We start from the raw sequence: 26,116 nt of genomic DNA on the forward strand, positions 1-26,116 counted from the left end.
CAACCCAACCTGTCTTTTAATTCGTTTTACATTTCGGCATTGGAAATAATAAAACTATTGGGCAATTTTATTCAGCAACCAAAAAGTTTGTTTTGTTGCATCTCAAGTTTAATGTGTGTTCAGTCAATATAGCTAGCACATAGCTAGCAACTGTTAAAAAGAAATCAAGGCAGCTGCTACCTAGAGGTCAAACTGGGCTGAAATTCGGAGTTTTCTCACATTATAATAGATCTTTCAATTTTTTTCTATCCAGTTTAAACATTTATGACGTATAAAAGAAGAAGGAGATGACGTTCATAGTGATGACATTTTTACTGAAACATGCAACACCAATGATGCCTCCCGGTGTTTCTCTCCCAGGATACGAAGTCGGTTTACACTAAAATTTGTAAAACTTTACACCATTGATTTACACCATGCTATTAAAGCACTACTGTACAATACAGACTGTTTTCACAGAGGAAAAACAAAAGGCGTTTGTACAATCAAAGACGTTCAGTTACAGTTAGAGCAGACCGACCAGTTTCCTCCTGATTGCATTGAAGCAAGCAGGCTATGGTTTAATGTTAAAACTTCTTATCCTGAATGTTGATTTGAACATTCATGTAATCTCATTTAGGCCTGTAGAGTCTCTGAGGAGCTGGTAAAAATCCCAAAATGAGAAAGCAGAAGCAGTAAGGATAAACTCTATTTCCGCATATAAAACAAACCATCCTCACCATGTAGCGGTTTGATGATCAGACCTGCGCTGCGTCTTTGTCTCTCAGTGAAAACAACGTTTTTAAACTTCACAAAGCATCGTTAACAGTCTTCCTTTCTCACAGTGTGGCATGGAGTGGTGAAGCTCCCCACCAGGGGGCGCTCCGTCTCCTCCTCAGACTTTGCTCCTCCTCTTCTTGGAGGCACTCTCAGGCGGAGGAGCCGCTCGCTTGTTTCGATGGTGCGGGAACGTCGGCATCAGCTCCGGCTCACAGGCTGAAACAGGAGAAGCCGTTTGGTTAGACGCACGTCAGAGGCCACCATAAACGCTGTAGAGTATTGAACTCACGCAGAGGTTTCTCTTTGAAGTAGGAGCTCTCCAGACAATCTTTGGCGGTCGCTCTGGGTCAGGAACACAGAACAACTTCCATCTCAACCTCATCGTGGAGGAAATGATTGCAGCTATTATTAATGAGGAAGCTGGGCTGCGTTACCTGCGCTGTGGGTTGTACATGAAGAGCAGGTTTAGCAGTCTGTGTCCAGCATCAGACAGCCAGGTGAACTTGTTCTTCAGGTTGTTGTAGGGCTGCTTCCTCAGGCTGTACTGACCGATGAGTGGGAGCTGATTGAAACCCTGCAGCAACCAGAGGAAAAATGGTGATTTAATAAGAATCTTTAGCAGTTTTGATTTCAGGATATCAATCAACTGAAAACCTAAATTATAATTTAACTGATTTATTAAACTTTGCTAAACGCATCAAACATTTGGAAAAGAAAGATGGACCCAAACCGAGTCCTATTGATAACAATAAAATTAAAAATGAACAACAACTAACTTCCAAACTTTTTCAAATAAGAAAAATTATCAATTTTTCTTTTGGATCAATCAGATTTTATAGATCTTATGTCTGTGAGCACTTTGGAGGAAAGGTTTGGAACCTAAGTCCTCTAAAAGAAGTAAAGATTTAGATGAATTGTAGAGTGTTAATCTGTTCTCATTCACCTTCCACTTAAACAGGGACCCCTGTCGGTGGGTTTGGACCCAATTTACCTCCAGAACTACCTTAGAAAGGTCAGGCTGATGTCTGTCGTTATTGACGTCCACTGACGTTATTGACTTTATTCTTGAAACCATTTCCAGTTGTGAGCCTTTGTGTTGTAGCCTCGCTGTCCTTTTAGCAAACACGACCAACAGTCAGTGCTCATCTGCTGCTGAAGCTCATTAGTTGGAGGTTCAGTTTTTCATATCTTTAGGGGTGAAGAAATATCATCTCGTATCACTTTGTTCTCTGATTTTAAACTGGTGTTTTTTAATCAAACAACTGCTCAACTGGAAATTTTTATAATGATTTTCTTTAAACCTGAGAGATGGATTTGCATACGAATCCCAGTAAATCTGTTAAACGGGCTGAATTTCTGTGACAGATTCTAACCAATCGAAGAGGTTTTAGAACCAAGCAGGGAGAACTTCAAACCAGATTCCTCCATCAAGGCTTTTGGTTGACTTAAATTATTTATCTTTAAACAAAAGTTGTTATCCAAAAACAGAACTTTGATTAGAAGCTGTCCTGGCTCTAATATGGGGAGTGAACGCTGGCACGACTTGCTGCCGCTGCTCGCCGGTATTTTTGTATTCGTTGCTCACTGCCTTCGCTCACCGGTAACTTTTAAACTTTTTTACTTTCTAACGGACAGTCTAATTGTTTTTACTGGGATTGTTTTTACTGGGAATACGACCACGATTCGTCAGCACTACAGGACTGTGTGAGTCCCAACTAGGCTACTACCAGTAGCTCACCTGTCCTGCCTCGTTTTCAGCCTCACCTGGCGTTTTTAATAATGTGGACCGGCAGGACATACACCCTGCTTGTCTGTATCTGGATATTCCTACTGCCCGCTCACCTGCAAGTGGCGGGTTTGCTGCAGTATTCACCCGCTGACCTGCTCCGGCTCCGCTGTCACTCCCTTGGACCTGCGCCCGAGGCTCTCCACCTTCACCCGGACATCACCTTCCAGCCACGTCGGAGATACATCCACCGAGGTTCCCGTCGGATTGTCCACCGCAACGGTTCAACAGCAATAAAATCCATCTGGTCCAGCTCCCGACGGTGGATTCGTCGCCCTCCATGCTCCACCAGCCGGGCTGTCGACCACAGCGTGTTAGCCCGCCTAGCTCGGTCGGCTAGCACCACCACCAGCTGCGACAACAACGCACTCAACTTTGCTCTGCTCAACATCCGTTCACTGACAAGCAAGGGACATCTCATTCAGGATCTCATCACTGACCGTAAACTGGACTTTCTCTGCTTAACCGAGACCTGGCAACAGCCCCAAGATTACTCTCAGCTCAACGATTCCACTCCTAGTGGGTTTGTTTACATCTCTCAACCCCGTGGTTCCGGTCGCGGAGGAGGTCTCGCGATAATTCATCGCGAGAATTGGAAAGTCTCGCCGGTATCAGCTCCAGTTTCAAGCACGTTTGAATCCACAGTCTGCAAGCTATCTGGTCCAACTCCAACCATCATTGCTGCTGTCTACCGCCCCCCAAAACCGAATAGTGCCTTTTTAACTGAGTTTGCTGATTTTCTCACCCACCTATCCTCTCTCTCACCAAACTTAATTCTGCTGGGTGATTTCAATATCCACATGGACAACACCAATTCGCCTCTTACCAAAGACTTTACTTCCTGCCTAGAGAGTTTTGGATGTCAGCAATACACCACTACCCCCACACACACCAAAGGACATATTCTGGATTTAATCTGTTGCTCTGGTGTCATCCCCCACAACATAACATCTGATGAACTCCCCATAAGTGACCATTTTCTCCTCTCATTTGCAGTTAATCTTACTCTCTCAGTCTCTAAAACATCCCGCCTCATATCCTTCCGGAACATAAAGAAAATTGATCCCTCCACCCTTATTTCAAGTATCCACTCATCCTGCCTCCTTGACTTCAATAATCTACTAACCCCTGATGATCTGGTTTTTCATTACAACACTGGTCTCCATAATATTCTTGACTCACTTGCTCCTCTAAAAAATAGATTTGTTTCTTTCTCTGTCTCCTCCCCCTGGTACACCCCAAATCTCAGAAACATGAAAACCAAAGGACGGCAACTTGAAAGACTTTACAGAAAAACTGGTCTTACTATACACAAAGAAATGTACAATAATCACATTATGCACTATAAGGACTCCATTGCCAGCACCAAATCACAGTACTACTCCAACTTAATCACTGCCAATCAACAGAGCTCTAAGTCACTTTTCTCTATACTTAACAATACCATCAAACCCCAGGACCCTTTCCCCCTGCACCTTTACACAACCTCCTTCTGCAATGACATCATGTCATACTTCACAGAAAAAATCAAGAACATTCACCAGAACCTTGGATCAACGGCTCATCTCAACAACTCAGCAGATCTCCCCCCGCCTACACATTTATTCTCCTCCTTCCATCCTCCCACTGTCTCGGAAATCACAGAGCTCATCCGGAAATCCAAATCATCCACCTGTCAATTGGACCCCCTCCCAACACAACTTGTCAAAACCTGCCTTCCCTCTCTGGCTCCCCTCATCTCCGCTATCATCCACTCCTCCCTCACCACTGGAACTGTCCCTACACCTCTCAAAACTGCTGCCATCACCCCGATTGTAAAAAAACCTGGTGCCGACCCCACCAACTTCAACAACCTCCGTCCTATCTCCAATTTACCCTTCATCTCCAAAATTCTTGAAAAAACAGTTGCCTCCCAACTCCATTCTCACCTATGTGCCAACAGCCTGTATGAAGAATTTCAGTCTGGTTTCCGGCCACTCCATAGCACTGAAACAGCACTCATCAAAATCACCAATGACCTCCTCATGGCATCTGATTCTGGACTACTCACCATCCTCATCCTCCTCGACCTGAGTGCAGCCTTCGACACCATCTGTCACACCACCCTCCTCAGTAGGCTTTCTTCCATTGGCATCACGAGCACTCCGTTGGACTGGTTTATTTCTTATTTTTCTGATCGCACTCAGTTCATTCAACTGAAGACCCTCAAATCCACCCCCTCCCCCGTCACCTCAGGTGTGCCCCAGGGCTCTGTTCTGGGGCCTCTGCTCTTCATCATCTACCTCCTTCCCCTTGGCAATATCTTCCGTAAATTCAACATCCACTTCCATTGCTATGCTGATGACACCCAGCTCTACCTCACCACGCAGCCATCGTCCTCTCTTCCGCCCACCTCCCTCAGAAATTGCATCTGTGAATTAAAGGCCTGGTTCACCAACAACTTCCTTCAATTAAACAGTAGTAAAACCGAGGTTCTCCTCATTGGTACCAAATCAACTCTTTCCAAAACCGACAGTTTCCAAGTCACTATTGATAGCTCCTCCATCTCCCCCTCCCCCCAGGTTAAGAGTCTGGGTGTCATCCTCGATAGCACACTATCTTTCCAATCCCATATAAATAACATTACCCGGTCTGCCTACTTCCACTTAAAGCTACAGTGTGTAATTTTCAGCGACATCTAGCGGTCAGACTACAGACCGCAGCAACATGAACATTTCCCCCCCACCGCTTCTCCCCCTCAACAGTACGGCGAGCGTTACGGGACAAAATTTCTTCTACGACGTCCACATCACCTACCCTCTCAAGTGATGAGGTTTGTTTACATAGATAATTTTACAGATAGTATTTCATTAGTCTGTGTAGGGTATAGATTTCATGTAGACTTAAGATAATAAATATACCCGTTATTTTTTCTACATCGTTGTGACGTCTTGGTGAGCTGCTTTGCATGGTGATATAAACAGACGAAGTAATTGTAGTCATTAGTTTAACAGCGAGATTGTGTTCGCTGGAAGAATATATATCCCCCGTTTACAGAGTCCAAGTCATTTTGGTGGCACGGGGGTTACAACGCGAGGGAGAGGGAGAGGACGAGGGCGAAGGCAGGGAGGCCGTGCAGCTAGGGCCAGGCGAGAGAGGGGAGCCAGCGGGGTGAGAGCAGAGGAGGAAAGGCTTGAAGATCTCCAAAGGAGCCGCAGAGAAGTAACCGAGGTATATATCCAGAAAATTATTTTACAGAAAATTACTGAATCATTACCTGTGAAACGTCAGGGACGTTGCTGAATAAGTATACTGGAGAGTAACAGCATCATCACGCAGCATGTTATTGTTTTAGACAGGTCTGAGCATCCTGTACTCCAAAAACTGCAGTGATATTAGACAATTGTGTGTGTAGGATTAATTACCTGTCCAAGAGAAAACTGGCAACTTGAGCGTCACTTTGAAAACCTTTTTCCTCCATCAGTGACTTCCATCGTGTAAATGCCGTGCCAATGTTGATCCGTGTTTTTTGCCGTTTCTTGTCCCGCTTGCGTTTATTCTCGTCGTGTTTCCGCTTCTTAGATGACGGGGGTTCGGTGTCTGCCGCTTTTCGTTGTGATACAGAGTAGGCATGATCCTCCATTCGTCTGATGTTTGGCCACACAGTGCCAAACAGTTTGCAAAGTCACTCACGCCTGCCGCCTTGTTCACCTTTCTTGTTACTGAGGCGCAGTATACCTGCTTCTTCTTCTTCTTTGGTTTCAGGCAGACTAAACGCTTCTCAGGCATAATACTGCCATCTACTGTTCAGTACCGTCTCAGTTAATCTCTCTCAACTTGCCGTAGTTATTTTTGAGCGTCATGGGAGATCTCGCAATCGCTAGTTTGTTGCCTCTGCGCTTGCCGTAGCGCAAAGATGTCAGCCTCCATGGCTGCGAGACCCGCTCCTATGTAATTATAAATAACGAATTCTAAGGCAACGCAAATATTATGGTTAAAAGGCTGAGCTCATAGGTGATGATAAATAACATAGTTATGTATAATATATTAAATTTCTGACTTTATATGCCTGTAATTATTACACACTGTAGCTTTAAGAAACATCAACCGCCTCCGTCCCTCCCTTACCCCACACACTACTGCCATACTTGTGCACAGCCTTGTCACCTCCCGACTAGATTACTGCAACTCCCTCCTCTTTGGACTTCCTCAGAAATCACTCCACAAACTACAACTGGTCCAGAACTCAGCTGCTCGCATCATAACAAGAACTCCCTCTCTCCACCACATCACTCCGGTCCTCCGACAGCTCCACTGGCTCCCCATACAGTTCCGCATTCAATATAAAATTATCATGATGACTTTCAAGGCACTTCACCATCTTGCCCCCCCATATCTGTCAGACCTCCTGCATGTTCCCACCCCCTCCCGTGCTCTTAGATCCTCATCTGCTTTGCACCTGTCTGTCCCCTCCGCCCGTCTCACCACCATGGGGAGCAGAGCATTCAGCCGCTCTGCCCCCCGCCTCTGGAACTCTCTACCACCCCAACTTCGAAATACGGACTCAATTCTCCATTTTAAAATACAACTCAAAACCCATCTGTTCAAGATTGCTTATTCTCTTTAAAAATATCAATTTCACTGTCACAGCCTCTGTATTTTTAAATGTTTTTAAATGTTTTTATAATTATAATTTTTATTTTTTTCTGACACTTTTTATGTTTTGTACGGTGACCTTGAGTGTCCAGAAAGGTGCCTTTTTAAATAAAATGTATTATTATTATTATTATTAATTGAAGAGGCTCACCGGCCAGATGTTCTCGTTGGGGGTTCCCAGCAGCTGCACGATCAGATCCACCTGTTGGATCTCAGAGGTTCCAGGAAGCAAAGGTTTGTGGGCCAGAAGCTCAGCCAGGATGCAGCCCACTGCCCTGTGATGGAAACAACAAGCCCTGCTTCATTTCCTGCAACACCTCTTCAACAGATCAGCTGGTTTTTATCTCTAAATGCATCTCAGTTACTTGAGCAAAAGTATAAAAACATGAAAACATCAAGCCATGCTAACTGTGGATCAGATCTGCTGTTATTTCTCACCACATGTCCAGAGCTGTAGTTTGAGTCTTTGTCCCCAGGAGGAGCTCTGGAGCTCGGTACCTGGATGGAGGAAAGGACAAAGAGTGCAGACCTCAATGGGATAATGAAGCTGGATTACTGTAGAGGATTAACAGAGTTTCCACTGATGCAGTGCATGCACAGCAACAAGGGGGGGAGGGGGTTCTACAGTACAGGGGACGCAGATCAACAAGGATCAAAACAAAGGAGACCTGATCATTCACAGCTGCAGAACAGAAAGTATTCAAATTGTCATATATAAGCAGTAAAGGAGGATTTTTAATTAAACCAGAATTATTTTGCCAACTGCTGATGTCATGTCAGCAGAGAGCCACTGATACGCTCCACAAGGATGTTAGCACAGAGAGCAGCATTCAGGCAGACAAATGAAAAATGAGTGAAAGGAAAAACTGGGGCAGAAAGAAAAAGTTGTGAAGCAACCTGAGAAAATGTCACAGGCGCCTAATTTGAATGGACAATCTGGAACGTTGCTTAATGGTCCACATGTCCCCCTCAGACAAAAACCAGCTTTGCTTTTTACTCGTAAATAACGGGCTCAGAGTGTGGAGGGAGAGTGGAGAGGTTCCAGCACTGGGTTTATTCAAATCTTTAGTGGGAAATACTTTCCAGCAGACCTGATAAAAATCCTTCTGTTTGAAATGAACCTGAATACAAAAAATTAAAGATGTCTACTTTTTGAAGCGAATCAAAGGCCGATGACTCTGCCATTGTAGGCTGTGTTTCTGAGGGAAACGAGCTGGAGTGCCGGTTGGTCATCATGAACTTTGTGGACTGGTGTGAGAAGAACCACCCGTGTCTTAACACCAGTAAGACCAAAGAGATGGTGATCGTCTTCAGGAGAAGACCCCCACCTCACTCCCCCATAAACATCAATTAGCAGGACATATGCGACACTATAACGGCAATAAATTTTGCAATGTCTAATGTGCAACTATTATTTAATACCCTGTACAATGACCTGTTTTTATATTTAATACTCAGTGCCAATGGCTATATAGAATATATATATAAAAACATCTATATAAAACCCTGTGCAATAACCCTGTATAATAATCTTGTAAAATAAGTGACTTCAGCTATATGTGTGGACATACTGTATACACCCTATGCACCTTTTCTTCCTCTTGGCCCCTTCTTTCGACTATTGAGCCGAAGTAACAAGTTCATTTCTCCACTGTGAGATCAATAAAGTCAATCAATCAATCAATGAAATTTACATCAAGTTTTGATATTCTAAATGTTTAGTTTTAGTGTCTGTTTTTAAAAAACAGAAACTGTAGGACTGGATTCTTGTGCGGGCGCAGCAGCCCGCTCCAACAGGCGAGTGATTGAACGTTCAGTGAATGGATAAGCTCTTATCTGAGCCATGATTCAGGTGCTTTTAAGTGTATTTTACTGCCAGCGTGGGAGAACCATTCTAAAATGAACAGGGAATCGAACACTTATCCAAATGCCGGTAACGTAACCGCCACCAGTGAATCTGTGCCTGAGCCTGGATGGATCCTTGTTTTGTCTCCAGCTCTGACCAGCAACCTGATAATCCAGTGACTGCAGCAACCTCTCTGCTTCTTACTTTTCAAATCGAGTTCTGAGATTCATTCAGAGAAGACACCAAAAAAATACTTTTGCTTGAATAAAAAAATCTATATATTTTTGTACTTATTTCATATTAAATATGAGACCTGCTGCTTTAAGCAACTATTAGACAGTTTGGAAGGTTCTGGGCAGAATGAAGCAAAGCATTGAGAAATGAGAGGACAATCCATCGGTTCTGGCGCTCAGAGTCCAGAAATACTCACCACAGCGTTACAACTCTGGGGGTCATTGGCGGCTGGGGGATGCCGTACATCCTGGCCAATCCAAAATCAGCTGAACCAGAGAGGAAAACAGAGAAGCAGAAGGTTTACTTCAACAAGCAGACAGGATGTTTGAAGGAATATTTGTTTTCTTTGTAGTTGAAAATCTGGGGGAGAATTTTTGAAATAAAAAATTCTGCCAGTAGCATCAGCAACCAGAACAGCTGTGGCTGCGGAGGTGGTAATGTCGTATTAAAGACTCACCGATCTTCACGCAGCCTTTGTCAGTCATCAGCAGATTAGACACCTTCAGGTCCCTGATAACGAGATAGAGCAGATTAATGAGGCCGCTGCTGCACATCTTCTGTCCCCTCAGGTTCTCTAAAGCTCACCGTTTGCTCACAGCTTCATGTCTTCTCCCTTTCAGATTAAGAGCTTAGTCTGCTATGTTGAGCTGAAACAGAGGTGTTTTTTTTAGCTTAACATGGGCGAATCTAACTGAACCTCAGTGGATCATCTGACAACTCAGGCTGAACCTAATCATTGGCTTCAGATCGGGTTATAAGCTCAGAACTTTAACCATTACCAACTTTAACAGTGTATAAAACTTCACCCGTGCACTGGTTCTGGAACAATTATCTCCTCAGATGTTGATCAATTTGAAAGTCAGTACAAGAGGAACAAAAAAGGTACATTTATACAAGTTAAACCCAATTAACTGAAGAAAGCAAACCCAGACAGAAACGATTAAATGGAGGTCAGTCAGGGTTAGAAAATCTGGTACCTTGTAAATAAACTCACCGCAGTAACAGACTGTCCTCAATGAATTCTATATAAATGTTGACTGGATGAACTACAGTGCTGCTGTTACTGGATCTCAGAGCAGCATTGCTGATCACTCCATTTTGTTAGAGCTACTAGAAAACTGGGTCGGCCATTCAGATACAGGACTGGTTTAAATTTTTCTGTCAGTAGAAAACTTTGCATCAGAGGAAATCCTCCTATTCACCAACTACAATAATTAAATAACTATAAATTATGGTGTCATCAGGTGACTAGCAACCCATTTAGGTGCTGAGTAAATGCATAGAATAAATTTTAAATTTAACTCATAGCTTCAGTTAGTCCAGCTAGAAACCACCAATCAGCCTTTAATCTGGATGCAGTGATGGACACAGATCTGAGGCTCATAGACGGTAACAGAATCTTCCTTCTGTCACCTAAAAAAAATCTCCAGGATAAAAGGATTAATGTCTCAAGAGGACCTTGAAAGACTAATTTATGTGTTCAAGCTAAAGAGCTGCAGCTGATCCAGAATGCTGCTGCCTGCGTCCTCACTAGAACTAAGAAAGTGGTGAATATACGCTCAGTTTCAAACTCCTTCCTCTGGCTCCCGTATTACAGAGAATACATTTTAAAATGCTTTTATAAATCACTGAATAGCTTAGCTTAAAAATACATTATAAACTTGTTGTTCATGGATCAACACCCTGACCTCTCGGGTGTTTCGGCCCAAATCCACTCTTCCGGACCAGAACCTAACAAGCAGGTTTTAGATCTTATGCTCCCCTAATTAGGAATAAACTCTAAGAAAACAGTAAAAGTGCTGAAATCCTCAGTTGCACTAAAGTGAAATTAAAAACATATTCGTTTAGAATGTCCCTTGACTGTTATATCTAAACATTATTTAATTTTCAGTCCCACTTTCCTTCTGTTTTGTCCAACTTATCTTTCAAACAAATCAAATCTTTCTTTTTTTGTGTTACCACTGCCCTGTACTTTCCTCTATCTTTCTAATCTACATCCCTTTGAGTTGCCCTGCCCTAAATGTGCATGTTTTTATCTCTGCTGCCAAAAAACGCCTCAGCTGTCAAAATAATAAAATGCTTTTCAAAATTTCTCAGGGTTAAAATGTCAACAATGTACTATTTGTTGAAGCTCAGTCTTTCGTAGAAACAGATTCTTTCGAGTTAAGTCTCTTAACTTGGCAGCTACAGGTTCGATTTTCTCCCATTCTTCTTTGTAAAATAGCTCCAACTCAGACTCTTCTGGACATCTGTAGCATTGTTTTTCTTCCAGGGTTGCCCTTTTTAACTCCATCCACCCTCCACAGCAGCATCTCCACATCATAACGCTGCCACCACCATGTTTTATCATGAGGGTGGCCCGTTCAGAGCAATGCATTAATGATCACTGCAACTTTTTACATGAAAAGAAAAACTAGAATGATGTCTCGGTAGATAAATAGAAGCTCCATCCTCTCCATGTTCAGAGGACAGATTTAACAGATCTCTTTGAGAACTTAAAAGATTGTGATATTATTTTAAAACCAGCAGTTTTTATATAAATGTACTAACTATACAGGGAATAAAGAAACTTATTTGGACTGGATTTTATTAAGGGATAACTAAATACAAACATATGGATCATATTCCTTCCACTTCACAACTATGCAGCAATTTCAGTTGATTCCACCACAAAATGACAGAGGAACCACAGGAGTCTGGCTCTGACCTGTGGATGATGAAGCTGTGATGGAGATACTCCAGACCTCTGAGCAGCTGAAGGACGATGCACTTCACCTGCAGAAGGAAAAAAGAAAGAACTTCACAAAAACGCTGAGTTATAATCGTTTTTTTCAGATGAGAGATGAGGATTTTGGACAATTTTATTTCTTTAATTAGTTTAAATGTTTATGTTTGTTTTCAAAATTCTGCAAGGTTATTATTAATAAGGAAATATTAAACCATGATGGTGGTGCTGATAACAGCCGGCCTTCTTTTTCCAAACATTATTCTTACTTTGCCTTCATATGCTGTCCGCATTTATCTCCTTAAGAAACTTTAGCATTAAAAATAGCAACCCAAAAACCCTGATGTTGGCCAAAAGGGACATTAGTGTCCCTTAATTTGGACAGATGGGTTGTAGGTAAGACAAATTTAAATTCAAGGCACTTAAAATAAACACATCCAGGCAAATACTTTTTGTTTTTGCTCGTTTTTAACCTTGAAATTGAGGGAAAAACAGATTCTCAAATGTATACAAATAGTAAAAGTACCCAAAGTGTATTAAGTGTTAAACATCCTCTTTCCATAACGCATCAACTGTTTTCCAACAAAGAACCAGCATTTGAGCAGCTCTAGTAGTAGTAGTCATAGAGTAGATTACAACCCCCGCTGCTTAATCCTAATCTAGATGGAGTAATCTCTACCAGTTCTTCCCTGACTGGTTTGTTTTGGACTTCATTTTCTACAAACCATCACAAAAACACAGAGGTTTAGCTTCCTCTTCAATGAAAATTTGTAAAATATAAAGAACGTTTAGTTCTGACACAAAAACATTCCTCTCAGAAAAAAAACAGTTAACCTTAAAACAAATATTTATTCCATATTTTTTTATGTAATATGAATGGTGCAAAAAATTTAAAGAAAGAAAACTTTAATAATTACCTCGGAATACTCTTGAGGAGTTCTAGAAAGTTCAAATTTACAGACAAAAAAATGTTTTTCCATCTTAAATGAAAATATGTATTTATTTGTTGTAAGTTTCTGGCTAAATTAGCACCCATTTACTTCAGCAACCGATTAAAAATCTACATATTTCATTTAACAAAACTTCCATTAGTCTTTGCAAACAAACTTTACCAAAAAAAAACTAGTAATAACTATGACTCTGTGCTCTTAATTCTGCGCATAAACTCTCTACAACTGTTAAAGGTATAATGGAGGATGTTCTTTTTCCAGGTGGATCATCAAAATAAGTGGTCCTCCTAATCGTCAATCATTCTGGTGATATTTTTACATAAGGCCGTCCTACGTGCTCATGTCCATTTTCACTTACTGGTGGTGAGTCTGACAAATTGTAAATCTTCTTTAGGAAAGTAAGCTTGCATGAGCGATGCAAACAGGAACTTTTAAACAGAGCGTGCACGAGGAGAAATGGGCTCCTGCATGCTCTCGAACGCGTTTAATAGGCGTTTCGTCTTGGGAGCGGGTTGTGCATGTGCATTTTTTTTTTTTTTTTGGAGTGGAGAGTCTTTTCAAAAATTCGGGGGAAAAAATCCTCCAACATACCTTTAAGGTATAACAACACAACCCTGTGTTTGTTCATTTTGCATACACAGCAAAGTGGAAGGGCTGTACCAAACATCTGAGATGTATTTAGCACTAGGGACGTAAATCACACCCATCATTTACTGACCCAACACTTCCGTTATTTTCGATATTCAACAACATACCAAGATACAATTCGATTCATTGGTCAGTTTTTTTTCCCCCCAACTTACAGGCTAGACAATGTTTCAAATTTGAAATAAATCAATGAAAGCTGTAATATCGTTATTAGTTTTATTTGAGAAACAACAGCAAATAACAGAAATACTTCCAAACAAATGACTTAAACCCACAAAGGGTGTGTAGCTCATCCTCTTTTTTTCTCCACCATGTCTGTCTTGCCTTCTGTTTACGTGCGTGTGTGTAAGCGGAAAGAGGGTAGTGGCTAAAGGGATCGAGGTAGGAGGGCAAAAGAGGTTTAGCGCCACCGCAGCACGGGAGTCAGAATTATGTCCAGGAGCAAATGGATAAAAATAGACCAGATCGATCATGCATCAGATCGTCGGCTGTCGGATCGATGTTTCGATACAAAACAATTATTATTTACACCCCTATTTAGGACCTTTACACCGAGAGATGAGCAGAGGAGGCAGAAACTATACCCAAGAGAAGGTAGCTTTACTTGATCATAAACTCAAATTCAACCAATTTCATGTGTGTTTGTTCAAAGTAACTTGTGTAAATTTAAATAGGTACCATTCATCTCTTTCCCACCTAGTTAATGTGATTTTGTTTCAGAGTGTGTGGGAATAAATGAGAGCTTAAAAAGCCATTAAATAATAAATACTGAATAACAGATGAAGGATTTTCCTTTGTTCTTGGAAGGGAAATGTGAAATTATCGAGTTCTACCTGGGCTTCAGAGAACGGCGTCTGCATGTTTTCCAGCAGACTGGCCAGGTCCTGTTCACAGTAGCTCATCACCAGAAACAAACTGAAGGGACGACAGAGAAAAGAAAAAAACAACAAACCCGATTTTTTTATAATCTGCTTGTTTCCTACATCCTTCTTTAACATTCACACACAGATTATTTACTTAAATAACAAAGGCAGTCTAATCAATCTGACACATCCAAGGTTCATCTAAACCACAAGTCTTAAAAAGACATGGTGAGCCAAGATTCAAACAAACTAATTTCATCTTAAGAGGAATAGTACACCCAAAACATGATTAGCCTTCATTTTCTACTCACCCCCATGCTGAACAACACTCTGGAGTACTTTTTTGATATCTCAAATGCATCTGGAGATCTGGGAGGCTTCTTGCTGTCTGCTGACATTCAAATAATGCAGGTCTATGGTGCTCGGGGCAGAAAGGTCCATAAAAGTCCACAAAAAACGTGTCAATATTCCTCCATACTGCTCGTCCAATGTATTCCAGGTGTCCTGAGTGGGTAGCATCCAGAATTTACTCGAAACGAAGTCATTTAGAAAGTTTTTAGAGCATAAACAGTAGTGTATAGGATTTCCTGAAAGCGCGTTCACGAGTCTACGGAAACCGCGGCAGACCAACCCAGACGAAAGTGCGCATTCAGCTCGGCAAAGAACTCATGCTCTTCCTCAACACTGAAGTCCTCAGACATTTTTCTTTCGTTGTTTCTTTCTTTGCACAGGTAAACAGCACATTTCTTCTTCTACGCTTGCATTATTGGAAGAGCAGACGCTGAATGCGCACTTTCATCTGGTTTGGTCTGCCGCGGTTTCCGTAGACTCGTGAATGCGCTTTTAGGAAATCCTATACACTACTGTTTATGCTCTAAAAACATTCTAAATGACTTTGTTTCGAGTAAATTATGGACGCTACCCACTCAGGACACTTGGAATACATTGGACGAGCAGTATGGAGGAATATTGACACGTTTTTTGTGGACTTTTATGGACCTTTCTGCCTCGGGCGCCATAGACCTCCATTATTTGAATGTCAGCAGACAGCAAGAAGCCTCCCAGATCTCCAGATGCATTTGAGATATCAAAAAAGTACTCCAGAGTGTTGTTCAGCATGGGGGTGAGTAGAAAATGAAGGCTAATCATGTTTTGGGTGTACTATTCCTTTAAAACTGAGGTTTTATGCATCAAGATATAAAGAATAAACCTAGGGTGAAAAAAAAAACAAGTATAATCTTGTTGCATCTGTAGGATTTAAGAGGGAAGATAGCAGCTAATCAGTCAACAAACAATAGTTGCTGCAGTTTGTTGGTTTTAATCTCACAGCTGTGTGCGTGAATACAAAAACATCAGCAATGGCCGTCAGATTGCAAATGTTGCTGCAAAGCAAATCTAGGAAGACTTTTATGGCCTTTCCCAAACAATTTGTGGTCATTTATTCTACATATTGTAGATTTCCTCTGTTCAACTCCATGAGGTCCTTTCAGGTTTAGCATGTTAGCTGCTTTCTACCAAGACAAATGTCTCAGAACTAATGTGAATGGTGGTGGAGGTGATGATGACGGATTCTCTCGCTGTTGATCAGAGGATCAGGAACTCTATTTGATAGTTAAAGTATTTAGAGTCGAAATATAAACCATCTAACCAACAGGTGGAAACAACACAAGGATTCTAACATGGAAGTGAATCTATGATAGAACTGCTGAACAAGAACAACCACAAAATTCAAATGGCCTAGTCAAAGTCTGACTCCAGACTGACGGAAAAGCTAGGATTGGACCTTCAGAGAACTGTGCAGAAACAAGTCGACATTCTCCCAAACTGAAGCAATGCTGCAATGGAAAGTTGGCCAAATTAATCCACTACTAGGAGATTTTGCTGCTTAAGCCTTGAATCCCATGATGTCATTTGTTTGTTTTCCACAAGTAGCTTTTCTCTTCTGGTTTCATACTTTGAGTCTGGTAAATCATGACCAAGTGGAAACGTTTATATATCTGTATGCTTGTGGTTAGGTTTGCATAATTTTAGAACTTGGTAATGACTTGATTCATTTTGTAATAATTTAAAAGAACACAGAACACTGAACATACTGAATGAGGCTATTTTACTCAAAGAATCTCACTTATAAAAAAACAAACATAAATGGACTGTACCTCTCCAGATGGCTGCCTACAACCACCTCCTTCAGCTCCACAATGTTGGGATGTCTCAGCCTCAGCAGGAGTGTGATCTCCCTCAGGCTGCTGATTGGAATCCCTGCACGAAAATTAGCTTTTAGAATAATACAGCTGGAAATGCACCATCTTAAAATAGCAACTGTGTTGCTGAGGGATGCACGTGACATTTACCATTAGGTTCACAATACAGGTGCTGGTCATAAAATTAGAATATCATGAAAAAGTAGATTGATTTCAGTAATTCCATTTAAAAAGTGAAACTTGTATATTATATTCATACATTACATACAAACTCATATATTTCAGATGTTTATTTTGTTTAATTTTGATGATTACAAATGACAACAAATGAAAATCTCAAATTCATCATATCAGAAAATTAGAATATTACTGAAGACCAATAAAAACAAAGGATTTATAGAAATGTTGGCCAACTGAAAAGTATGAACATGAAAAGTATGAGCATGTACAGCACTCAGTATTTAGTTGGGCCTCCTTTGGCCTGTATTACTGCAGCAATGCGGCGTGGCATGGAGTCGATCAGTCTGTGGCACTGCTCAGGTGTTATGATAGCCCAGGTTGCTCTAATAGTGGCTTTTAGCTCTTCTGAATTGTTGGGTCTGGTGTATTGCATCTTCTTCTTCACAATACCCCATAGATTTTCTATGGGGTTAAGGTCAGGAGAGTTTGCTGGCCAATTAAGAACAGGGATACCATGGTCCTTCAACCAGGTACTGGTAGCTTTGGCACTGTGTGCAGGTGCCAAGTCCTGTTGGAAAATGAAATCTGCATCTCCAAAAAGTTGGTCAGCTGCAGGAAGCATGAAGTGCTCTAAAACTTCCTGGTATGTGGCTGCGTTGACCCTGGACCTCAGAAAACACAATGGACCAACACCAGCAGATGACATGGCACCCCAAACCATCACTGACTGTGGAAACTTTACACTGGACTTCAAGCAACGTGGATGAAGTGCCTCTCTTCTTTTCCTCCAGACTCTGGGACCTTGATTTCCAAAGGAAATGCAAAATTTACTTTCATCAGAGAACATGACTTTGGACCACTCACCAGCAGTCCAGTCCTGTTTCTCTTTAGCCCAGGCAAGACGCTTCTGACGCTGTCTGTGGTTCAAGAGTGGCTTGACACAAGGAATGCGACAGCAGAAACCCATGTCTTTCATACGTCTGTGTGTGGTGGTTCTTGAAGCACTCACTCCAGCTGCAGTCCACTCTTTGTGAATCTCCCCCACATTTTTGAATGGGTTTTGTTTCACAATCCTCTCCAGGGTGCGGTTATCTCTCTTGCTTGTACACTTTTTTCGACCACATCTTTTCCTTCCCTTCGCCTCTCTATTAATGTGCTTGGACACTGAGCTCTGTGAACAGCCAGCCTCTTTAGCGATGACCTTTTGTGTCTTGCCCTCCTTGTGCAAGGTGTCGATGGTCGTCTTTTGGACAACTGTCAAGTCAGCAGTCTTCCCCATGATTGTGTAGCCTATAGAACTAGACTGAAAGACCATTTAAAGGCTTTTGCAGGTGGTTTGAGTTAATTAGCTGATTAGAGTGTGGCACCGGGGGCCATCAATTTTGAACCTTTTCACAATATTCTAATTTTCTGATATGATGAATTTGAGATTTTCATTTGTTGTCATTTGTAATCATCAAAATTAAACAAAATAAACATCTGAAATATATGAGTTTGTATGTAATGTATGAATATAATATACAAGTTTCACTTTTTAAATGGAATTACTGAAATCAATCTACTTTTTCATGATATTCTAATTTTATGACCAGCACCTGTATAGTTGCAAAAAGTGTCTTGAATTAGTTTTATAGCTGTAAAAGGACTCACCATCCTTCTCGTTGTCCATGCGGACCTTCTTTAAAGCTACAATCTCATCGGACTTGGTGTCTCGGGCTCGATCTAAAGTAAGAAAACAGTCCTTTAGTTCCCCTGTGCACAAGATGCAGTTGATCCAATGTGTTTGGAAAACTTACACACAATGCCATAAGTTCCTTCTCCTATTCGGTTGAGTTTCTCAAACTCTCTGACACTTCTGCAGCTTCCAAACTGATAAATAAATAAATGAGATTAGAGTAAAAAGGATTCAAATTTTCCGTGAGAAACACTTAAATTCCAAAAAAGTTAAAAAGGCTAAGAAACAAACCAGTGGACTTTGTTTTCCAAGTTTGAATACGTTTTTCTTCCCATCCAGGAAGATTTTTCAACTCAAAATGTCAGAATTAACATTGGGTTCCAGGCTTTGTAGAGTAGCCCAAACAAAGCCTTGTTATGGCTTAGAAAACGTGCAAATTTAAACCAAAAGAACAGCTCCAACCCGTAGTAATGGGGAGTCGTTGAGGTCTTGTTGGCCTGCAAAACCCGATACTGGTTTATTCATCTGAAAGGGGGTCATTAGGGTCATTGTTGGCCTGGCTGACCAGGCAATATGTCTTGGTCCCCTCCATGGCGATTATGAAAGCAGGAGGGAATCAACTCTATCGTTGAGTTGTAGCCTTTTGAGTCCATCCCCTGTGTTTAAGGTTGGTTTTTCTCTCATTAAATGGCTTCCTTCACCTGTCTCCTTTGAAAATTCTGGTCCCCAAAATAATGTCCTTTGTCAATAAGGTGTAGATGGACAGAACAGTCAGACATTTTGAATTGAAAAAGCTTCCTGGATGGGAAGAGAAACATCTTCAAACTTGGAAAACAAAGTGGATTTATTTTACATTTTTTGGAATAACTATGACCTGGATGACTGAAAATCTTCACCAGCATACACTAAACAAAAATAATATAATCATACATTCATACATTATTTTGTATCCTTATACAGCGCATAATGTCTGGAGCTGCATATCTTGTTTTACTTTATGGTAAAATACAAAAATATTCGGAAGAAATGTGTCAGTCACTGGATTTGATGTAAACCTTTTTTTCCTTATCTTTTCTAACTTTTTACACATTTCAGTAAATGCCGATTTACAGCCAATGCTACATATATTTGTAAAATATAACCACTTGTATCTTGCATGTTTAGTTTTTCCTTACGTAAACTATTTTAGCTTAAGTGATCAGAATCGAGAAAGAGGTTCGGTGCGGTTTCATCTTTCCTCCACTCACCCTGTCGCCCTGAGGCACTATGAACGTTTTCCTGTCTTTGATGGACTTTAGTTTTATACAGTCCGCTTCCTCCTCTCCCACAGCCTCCATTCTTTGAGTTTAAAGGTTTTTCAGAGGAGAATAGAGGAGAAACGTCAGGTAGAACTTCCAATTAGCATGGCGTGTGTTTTGTTTTGATGCATCTGGAAGGACAACAATGAGGTTTCACGGAGTTAACGGCTGTTTAAGGCCTTTTCCGGAGTGACGCTGTTTCTGGTACGAAAAAATAAATAAAAAATAAAATAACTTTTAACTGTAAACCCCATGCATGATCAGTCTTAAGAAAACACCATTTATTATTTTTACAACAGGAAATTTAAATGTATAAAATAATATAGATATTTTCACTCTACTGTAACATTGTTTTTCTTTTCAATTATGAATGGCATTGTTGCAGCTGCAGCTCCTTGCTTAAGAAATTCCAATAATTCAATAAATAAAAAATCTGTCAAATACATTACATCAATCAAATAGAAATATAAATTAGCATATGTCAAATTTTATTAAATACAGAACCAAATACTACAGGTAAAATAATTTAATTCAGTTTATGTCTATAGTGTCAATTCACAACACATGTCATCTGAATCATCTCACTTTTAGAGATATAATTCAACCAGATCATACAGTTAGATTGATTCAAGTTTTCTATCTAAGGAAAAAAAGTTGATTGCATTGAATCATTGACTCAAAGGCAACCCCTCACAAATTAATACATTTTCATTTGAACCTTAAGTTTTTTTTATCTATGGAAATTTACCCATCAGAATTTAAATATTTTGTTTCATTTGCTGCAGATCAAACTGCAAAGTTAATGATTCAAATATTCCTCTTCATATTTTTTAAATTATTTTGAAAAATGTAATTATCTAAATGTCTAAAGATCAGATCAATAATCATTTTATGGATTTTCCATTTATGGTATGGTATTTTGGTACTTTTGGTCCTCAGGAGGGAGGAGCTGGGACAGTTGCAATTTGTGGCAGTTGAATAAATTAGGTATTTTACCAAAAAGCACTCCTACTGCACACACACAGCTACCATCTCTTCGTTGTTTTATCCCATTAGGCAATGCTACAACAATTTGTTTTTGGTCTATTGTTGTGGATGCTTTCTTACCCTTTCCGGTTTATCCTCAAGACATTATTGCCATTTAAAAATCCTAATCAATTCTTATATTCCTCTGAAATAACAATATCAGTTTATACACTTTTTTTGTGTGTTATGGTATATAACAATAATGCAAATTGATCGTTTGTGAAACAGACATTACGTGATTAAATAGTTGAATCTGGAAAAAGTGTGATGAAAACTAGTTTTCTTTGCTATTAAATTGGTGTTACAATCCCTGTCACCTGCTTTAGATTTTTTTTTTTTATATATATATTTTTTTTAATGGGTGTGTAGGTGACAAATGTGAGTTTGATGTACTAAATATCAGAGGTGGAAAAATCCAGGTCCAGAAGGTAAAAAGCCTGTACAGAGATTATTTCCAGCCATTTCATTTTTTAGGACTAAAAGTCAAAATGAGGACTAATCGCCTGATTAAGTGCAACGAATGAAGGAAAACTAGGCAGGGTTTTTACTTTCTGGATGTAGATTATGCACCTCTTAAAATATTGTAATTCAAATAATCTATGAGAAATGGAGGCAAAAGTAAAAACTGTTGCAACTGTCCCCTCTCTCCCCCTACATACTCTAATATTAGGTGTATTAAAGGTATAATGGAGGATGTTCTTTTTCCAAGTGGATCATCAAAATAAGTGGTCCTCCTAACTGTCAATCATTCTGGTGATAAGTTTACATAAGGCCGTCCTACGTGTTCATCCTCATTTTGATTTATCGCTGGTGAGTCTGACATAGTGGAAATCTTTTGGAAAAGTAAGCTTGTATGAGTGATGCAAACAGCAACTTTTAAAGAGAGCGTGCACATGGAGAAATTGGCGTGTGCACGCTCTCGCACACCTTAAATAGGCGTTCCCACTTGGGAGCAGTAGAGGGTTGTGTATGTGCATTTTTGGAGTGGAGTGGGTAGGTCTTTTTGAAAATTTGCGAAAATCCTCCACTATACTTTAAAGTATTGTTTGCAAAATTTTTTCAGCTTATAGTTGAATTTTGATATGTTCCGTTGCTAAAATGACCTACATTATGTTCCAAGGGAAGTTGCCTATACTCCATTTCCACGTTAAAGGCTTACAGACAGTTTGTTCTGTATCAGGTGGGTTCATATTGTAAATAAAATATTAAAGTGTACTCACATATTTTTTTAGTTTATGTTGGGTTACTCTCTGGTTTCGATTTTCCTTCCAACTACAAAGGGTGTAGACCCAGGCCTTCTCTCCTTCATTGCATCTGCTATGGTGACGTTGGATGTCGCGGCAAAGATATCTTCTCGTGATGGAGCTGTGATGATGATGACCGGAGCGCGGAAAGAAGTGTTGGCTGAATCCGTGTCAGTGTTGGGCTGCGATGAGATGGGGCTCTCTGAAACTTAAAGGAACAGAAATGAATGTATCAGTGCATTACAGTAAATAAAATTGGATTCCAACTCATAACCCTCTGATTTCCAGATGACAAGTCCACACTGAGCCACAACAGATGTTACATCATCTCAGCAGAGTCATTTATGTAAACATTTGCTTAAATATGTACCTGAACCCAAACCAATATCTGAGGAAATTTCCCTTACCAGATCACAAAAAATTAGCTGTTTGAAGGATTCGACAAGCCTCTGGTATGATCTGAGAACTCTTTCTAATGGATTAAACTGGTCCGGTTCTCGGCACGGACCTGGTTTTTATTCCACTAATAGATAAAAAAGTTACGGTGGGAATCTTTTTTAAAAGCTTCTTGTTTCACTGCTTGTTCCATTTCAAAACTGTTTTGATTGTCGTCTTGGATCCTTGTCCTGCTGGAACACCAAACTGAGTTCAGGTTTTGAAAATATGGCCAGAACCAAACCCAACCTCACATCAACACCAATTGTTCAGGATTTTTAGGAGCCATCCAGGAAGCAAAGAGACCCTAAATCAGGGATCACCAACCTTTTTACGGAGGAGGGCTAATTCAAGGGTATTGAGTGATAGGAAGGGCTACCAGCACTGACCCATGAGACCCATGAACTGCAAGGCTCAGTCATCCATCCATCCATCCATCCATCCATCCATCCATCCATCCATCCATCCATCCATCCATCCATCCATCCATCCATCCATCCATCCATCCATCCATCCAGGGTCAGGTCATGGGGGTAGGAGCTTCAGTAGTGAGGCCCAGACGTCCCTCTCCCCAGCCACTTGGGCCAGCTCCTCCGGGGGAATCCCAAGGCGTTCCAATGCCAGCAGCGAAACATAATCCCTCCAGTGTCTCCTTAGTCTCCCTCTGGGACATGCACGGAACATCTCACCAGGGAGACGTCCAGGCGGCATCCTAACCAGATGCCCGAGCCACCTCAACTGGCTCCTCTTGACATGGAGGAGCAGCGGCTCTACTATGAGTCCTCCCTGGGTGACTGAGCTCCTCACCCTATCTCTAAGGGAGAGCCCAAACGTACTACTGAGAAAACCAATTTTGTTCTTCAGTCATGACCCAAAGCTCATGACCATAGATGAGGGTAGGGACGTAGATCAACCACTAAATTGAGAGCTTAGCCCTTTGGCTCAGCTCTCTCTCCACACTGGACCGCTACAGAGCCTGCTTCACAGTAGACGCCACACCAATCCACCTATTGATCTCCCACTCCATCTTCTCCTCAATCGTGAACAAGACCCTGCAAGGGTCAGCATTCACCTAAACTTTGTACATTACAAGCATATTTTTACTGTTTCTTTTAATTTACAATTTTCTTTTAAACATTCAGAAATTTCTATAAATGCTTAAATACCATATACTATTATTATGATGAAATGCTCTATAAATAACATTTTAAACTCAGTTGTTCTATTTTCAGAAGACTCTGAGGGCACATTGGTACCTCAAATCAACAACAAGCAACTGCAACTTGGATTGAGTTTAAGAAAATGATCTCAAAAACATATCAACTGAAACCGAATGCATAGTTGTAACCAGAAGGGTGTTTAAAGGAAACAAATACAGGCCTTTATGTTTGTTTTTGAAATGATTCAAAATTGTGTGTTTTGCTCTACCTCACCTAATAAAACGACCTGAAGTCAAATAAGTAAAAAATATCTGAGCAAAATTAATGCAAAAGAATGCTGATGATATGTGGATCTAAATCAGATCTAAATTGTATGAAAGCAACTAAAATCCATCTATGGTCTGCTGAATATATACTGTATAACAAGTTATAATTACTTTTATCATTAAAAAATTATAATTATAATTACCTTTTGATAACAGAACAATCTAAGGTGTTTTTTTTGGCTGTGTGAAAACATTCATTATAATTTTAATGCTTAGAAACAGTTAAAATATTTTTGTATTTACTTTGAAACATACAAAAACAAATAATAATTGGACTTTATTGAGCCCTCATTTGAGAAATGTACCTCTGCATTTAACCCATTCCCTTGGGGAACAGTGGGCTGCCATCGTGGGGCGCCCACGGAGCAATCCGAGTTAAGGGTCTTGCTCAGAGACCGAGAGTGGCAGTCTGTGGGAGTGGGATTCAAACTCAGAATTCCAAGCTCTATACCCTAAGCTGTCACTCCCTCCTAATTATAGATTTAGAATTAGCAGTTGACATTTTTCTGACCGATTTAAGCCTTCTCTCTCTGAAAGTCCTCACTAGCTGCCAAACACTTCCTTAATCCTCTTTGTAATGTCGTGCTGCTTGATAGAAAACCCCCAAAACAGTTGACCCTCAATAGCCTCGGCTGTGACGCAATGCATGTCCCTGCTGACGTAGACGTCTCCAACGAGGTGTTTGAGACATGTGTTCACACTGTTTGACAGACACAACTAAATTGGATTGTTCTAGATTTGGCATTCAGACTGTTAGGCTTGCATGATATGAAGCAACCGGAGGAGCAACAGATAGACTTTATAATTAATCAGAGGACAAAAGGTCCCAACACACTTAAAAAAATAAAGTTCATGAAATATATAAAAGGTCTGAAGCATTGATCTTATTTTGTACAACAAAAATTCTATCAAGCTATATGTTTATTACCTGATTTTAAATTCTAACATCTCTTAGTTTAAATGGACTAAATATAAAAGTTTGTGTTCTAATTAAAAAAAAAAAGTATTCTGCATCTTTACAGGAGTCACTTTCTAAATTCCTCATGAAGTATGATGTAAATTTATAGAAACAAGCCCTTCTTCTCCACACTTATAAACAGAGTTGTTCACAGGAAGTTTAGATACAACATTCCTTTATTTTTAGCCTTTTATTTTATTTTTTTGCTTACCTGAATCTTGTCTCTGACTCGCCCCTGACCCCATTGACTTTCATTCAGCTGTTACAAAGTTCATACATGTCCACATGCATGTCGCTCACATGTTGCCTAGTCTACCGGATGGCAGACTCACAGTTTGCATTCATCTCTCTGTTCCCGTCTCTGCCAGCGCCTGCGTCTGAGTGAGGGAAGACTAATCCTGTGTAGTTGCTTACAGCAATGTTAGGAGATCCTGGATTTAAAGGGCAAATCTTGAGTAGGAGGGAAGACGAACATGCTAGCCAGTTTCCAGGAAGGTTGAAGGTAAAAAACAATAAAACCCTTGAACTCCCCATCATTTTAAATATTAAATATTGGTATTTTATACCTTACAGCTACAAAAGTAGAGACATTTTCTATCTGAGACTAAAAAATTATTTTCATTTAAACATTTTGTCACCCACATGTTTAACTAAAACCCAACTCAAAACCTATTTCATTAAAATCAAAATCATCAATTCAATTTGAATATTAGTGTATTTCATTACTGTGAAGCATAAGCTTCATGTTATAACGACTAGAAATTATACTTTTACAAGAGATAGTAACAGTTTCAGCCGAAGGAACACATTAGGGAATTTTTACTACACATTATAAAGATTAACAGGACAGTAAAACACAAATACAGAAAAACAGGATCAAGATCAAACCTAGTGGGATCGGTTATCAGTCTGTAAAATGGTGTTACTATATGCTGATGGGGCATTCAGATGAAACTCTTTACAACTGAACTGATTGGATTTTTCTATTTACAAAATTTAATGTAGTTCAGCGATGGCTTTTGATTTGTCGAGAAAATACCTGAAAAAATGAGTGAGAATGAAGGCTCAACAACCAGAAGAGCTCTAACTCTGATCATAACAACACATTCAGAACCTTATAATGCAGCAATATATGCATTTAGTTGCATCTCTACCAGTGCAAACAAG

The 26,116-nt window shown here is 40.3% G+C and overlaps 1 protein-coding gene across 2 annotated transcripts; it reads right to left on the bottom strand.

The window, feature by feature from the left end:
• Positions 1-267: 267 nt before the first annotated feature.
• Positions 268-25,340, bottom strand: cdk10 (cyclin-dependent kinase 10). Of its 2 annotated transcripts, XM_038286934.1 has the most exons (15): positions 25,161-25,340; positions 22,047-22,278; positions 19,750-19,931; positions 18,624-18,696; positions 18,478-18,549; positions 16,603-16,705; positions 14,417-14,498; positions 11,968-12,035; positions 9,718-9,770; positions 9,457-9,526; positions 7,619-7,678; positions 7,332-7,455; positions 1,194-1,333; positions 1,049-1,101; positions 268-975 (listed from the first exon to the last, which is right to left on the bottom strand). In XM_038286934.1, the coding sequence occupies exons 3-15, from the start codon at positions 19,837-19,839 to the stop codon at positions 875-877; spliced, it is 1,089 nt and encodes a 362-aa protein (XP_038142862.1). In that variant the 5' UTR covers positions 19,840-19,931; positions 22,047-22,278; positions 25,161-25,340; the 3' UTR covers positions 268-874. The 2 variants fall into 2 exon arrangements, with proteins under 2 accessions (XP_038142862.1, XP_038142863.1); XM_038286935.1 differs by lacking the exon at positions 19,750-19,931.
• Between the last annotated feature and the right edge of the window lie 776 nt (positions 25,341-26,116).

This window comes from Cyprinodon tularosa, unplaced genomic scaffold (genome assembly GCF_016077235.1).
Source record: "Cyprinodon tularosa strain WSP-4 unplaced genomic scaffold, ASM1607723v1 ctg232, whole genome shotgun sequence".
Taxonomy (NCBI): domain Eukaryota; kingdom Metazoa; phylum Chordata; class Actinopteri; order Cyprinodontiformes; family Cyprinodontidae; genus Cyprinodon; species Cyprinodon tularosa.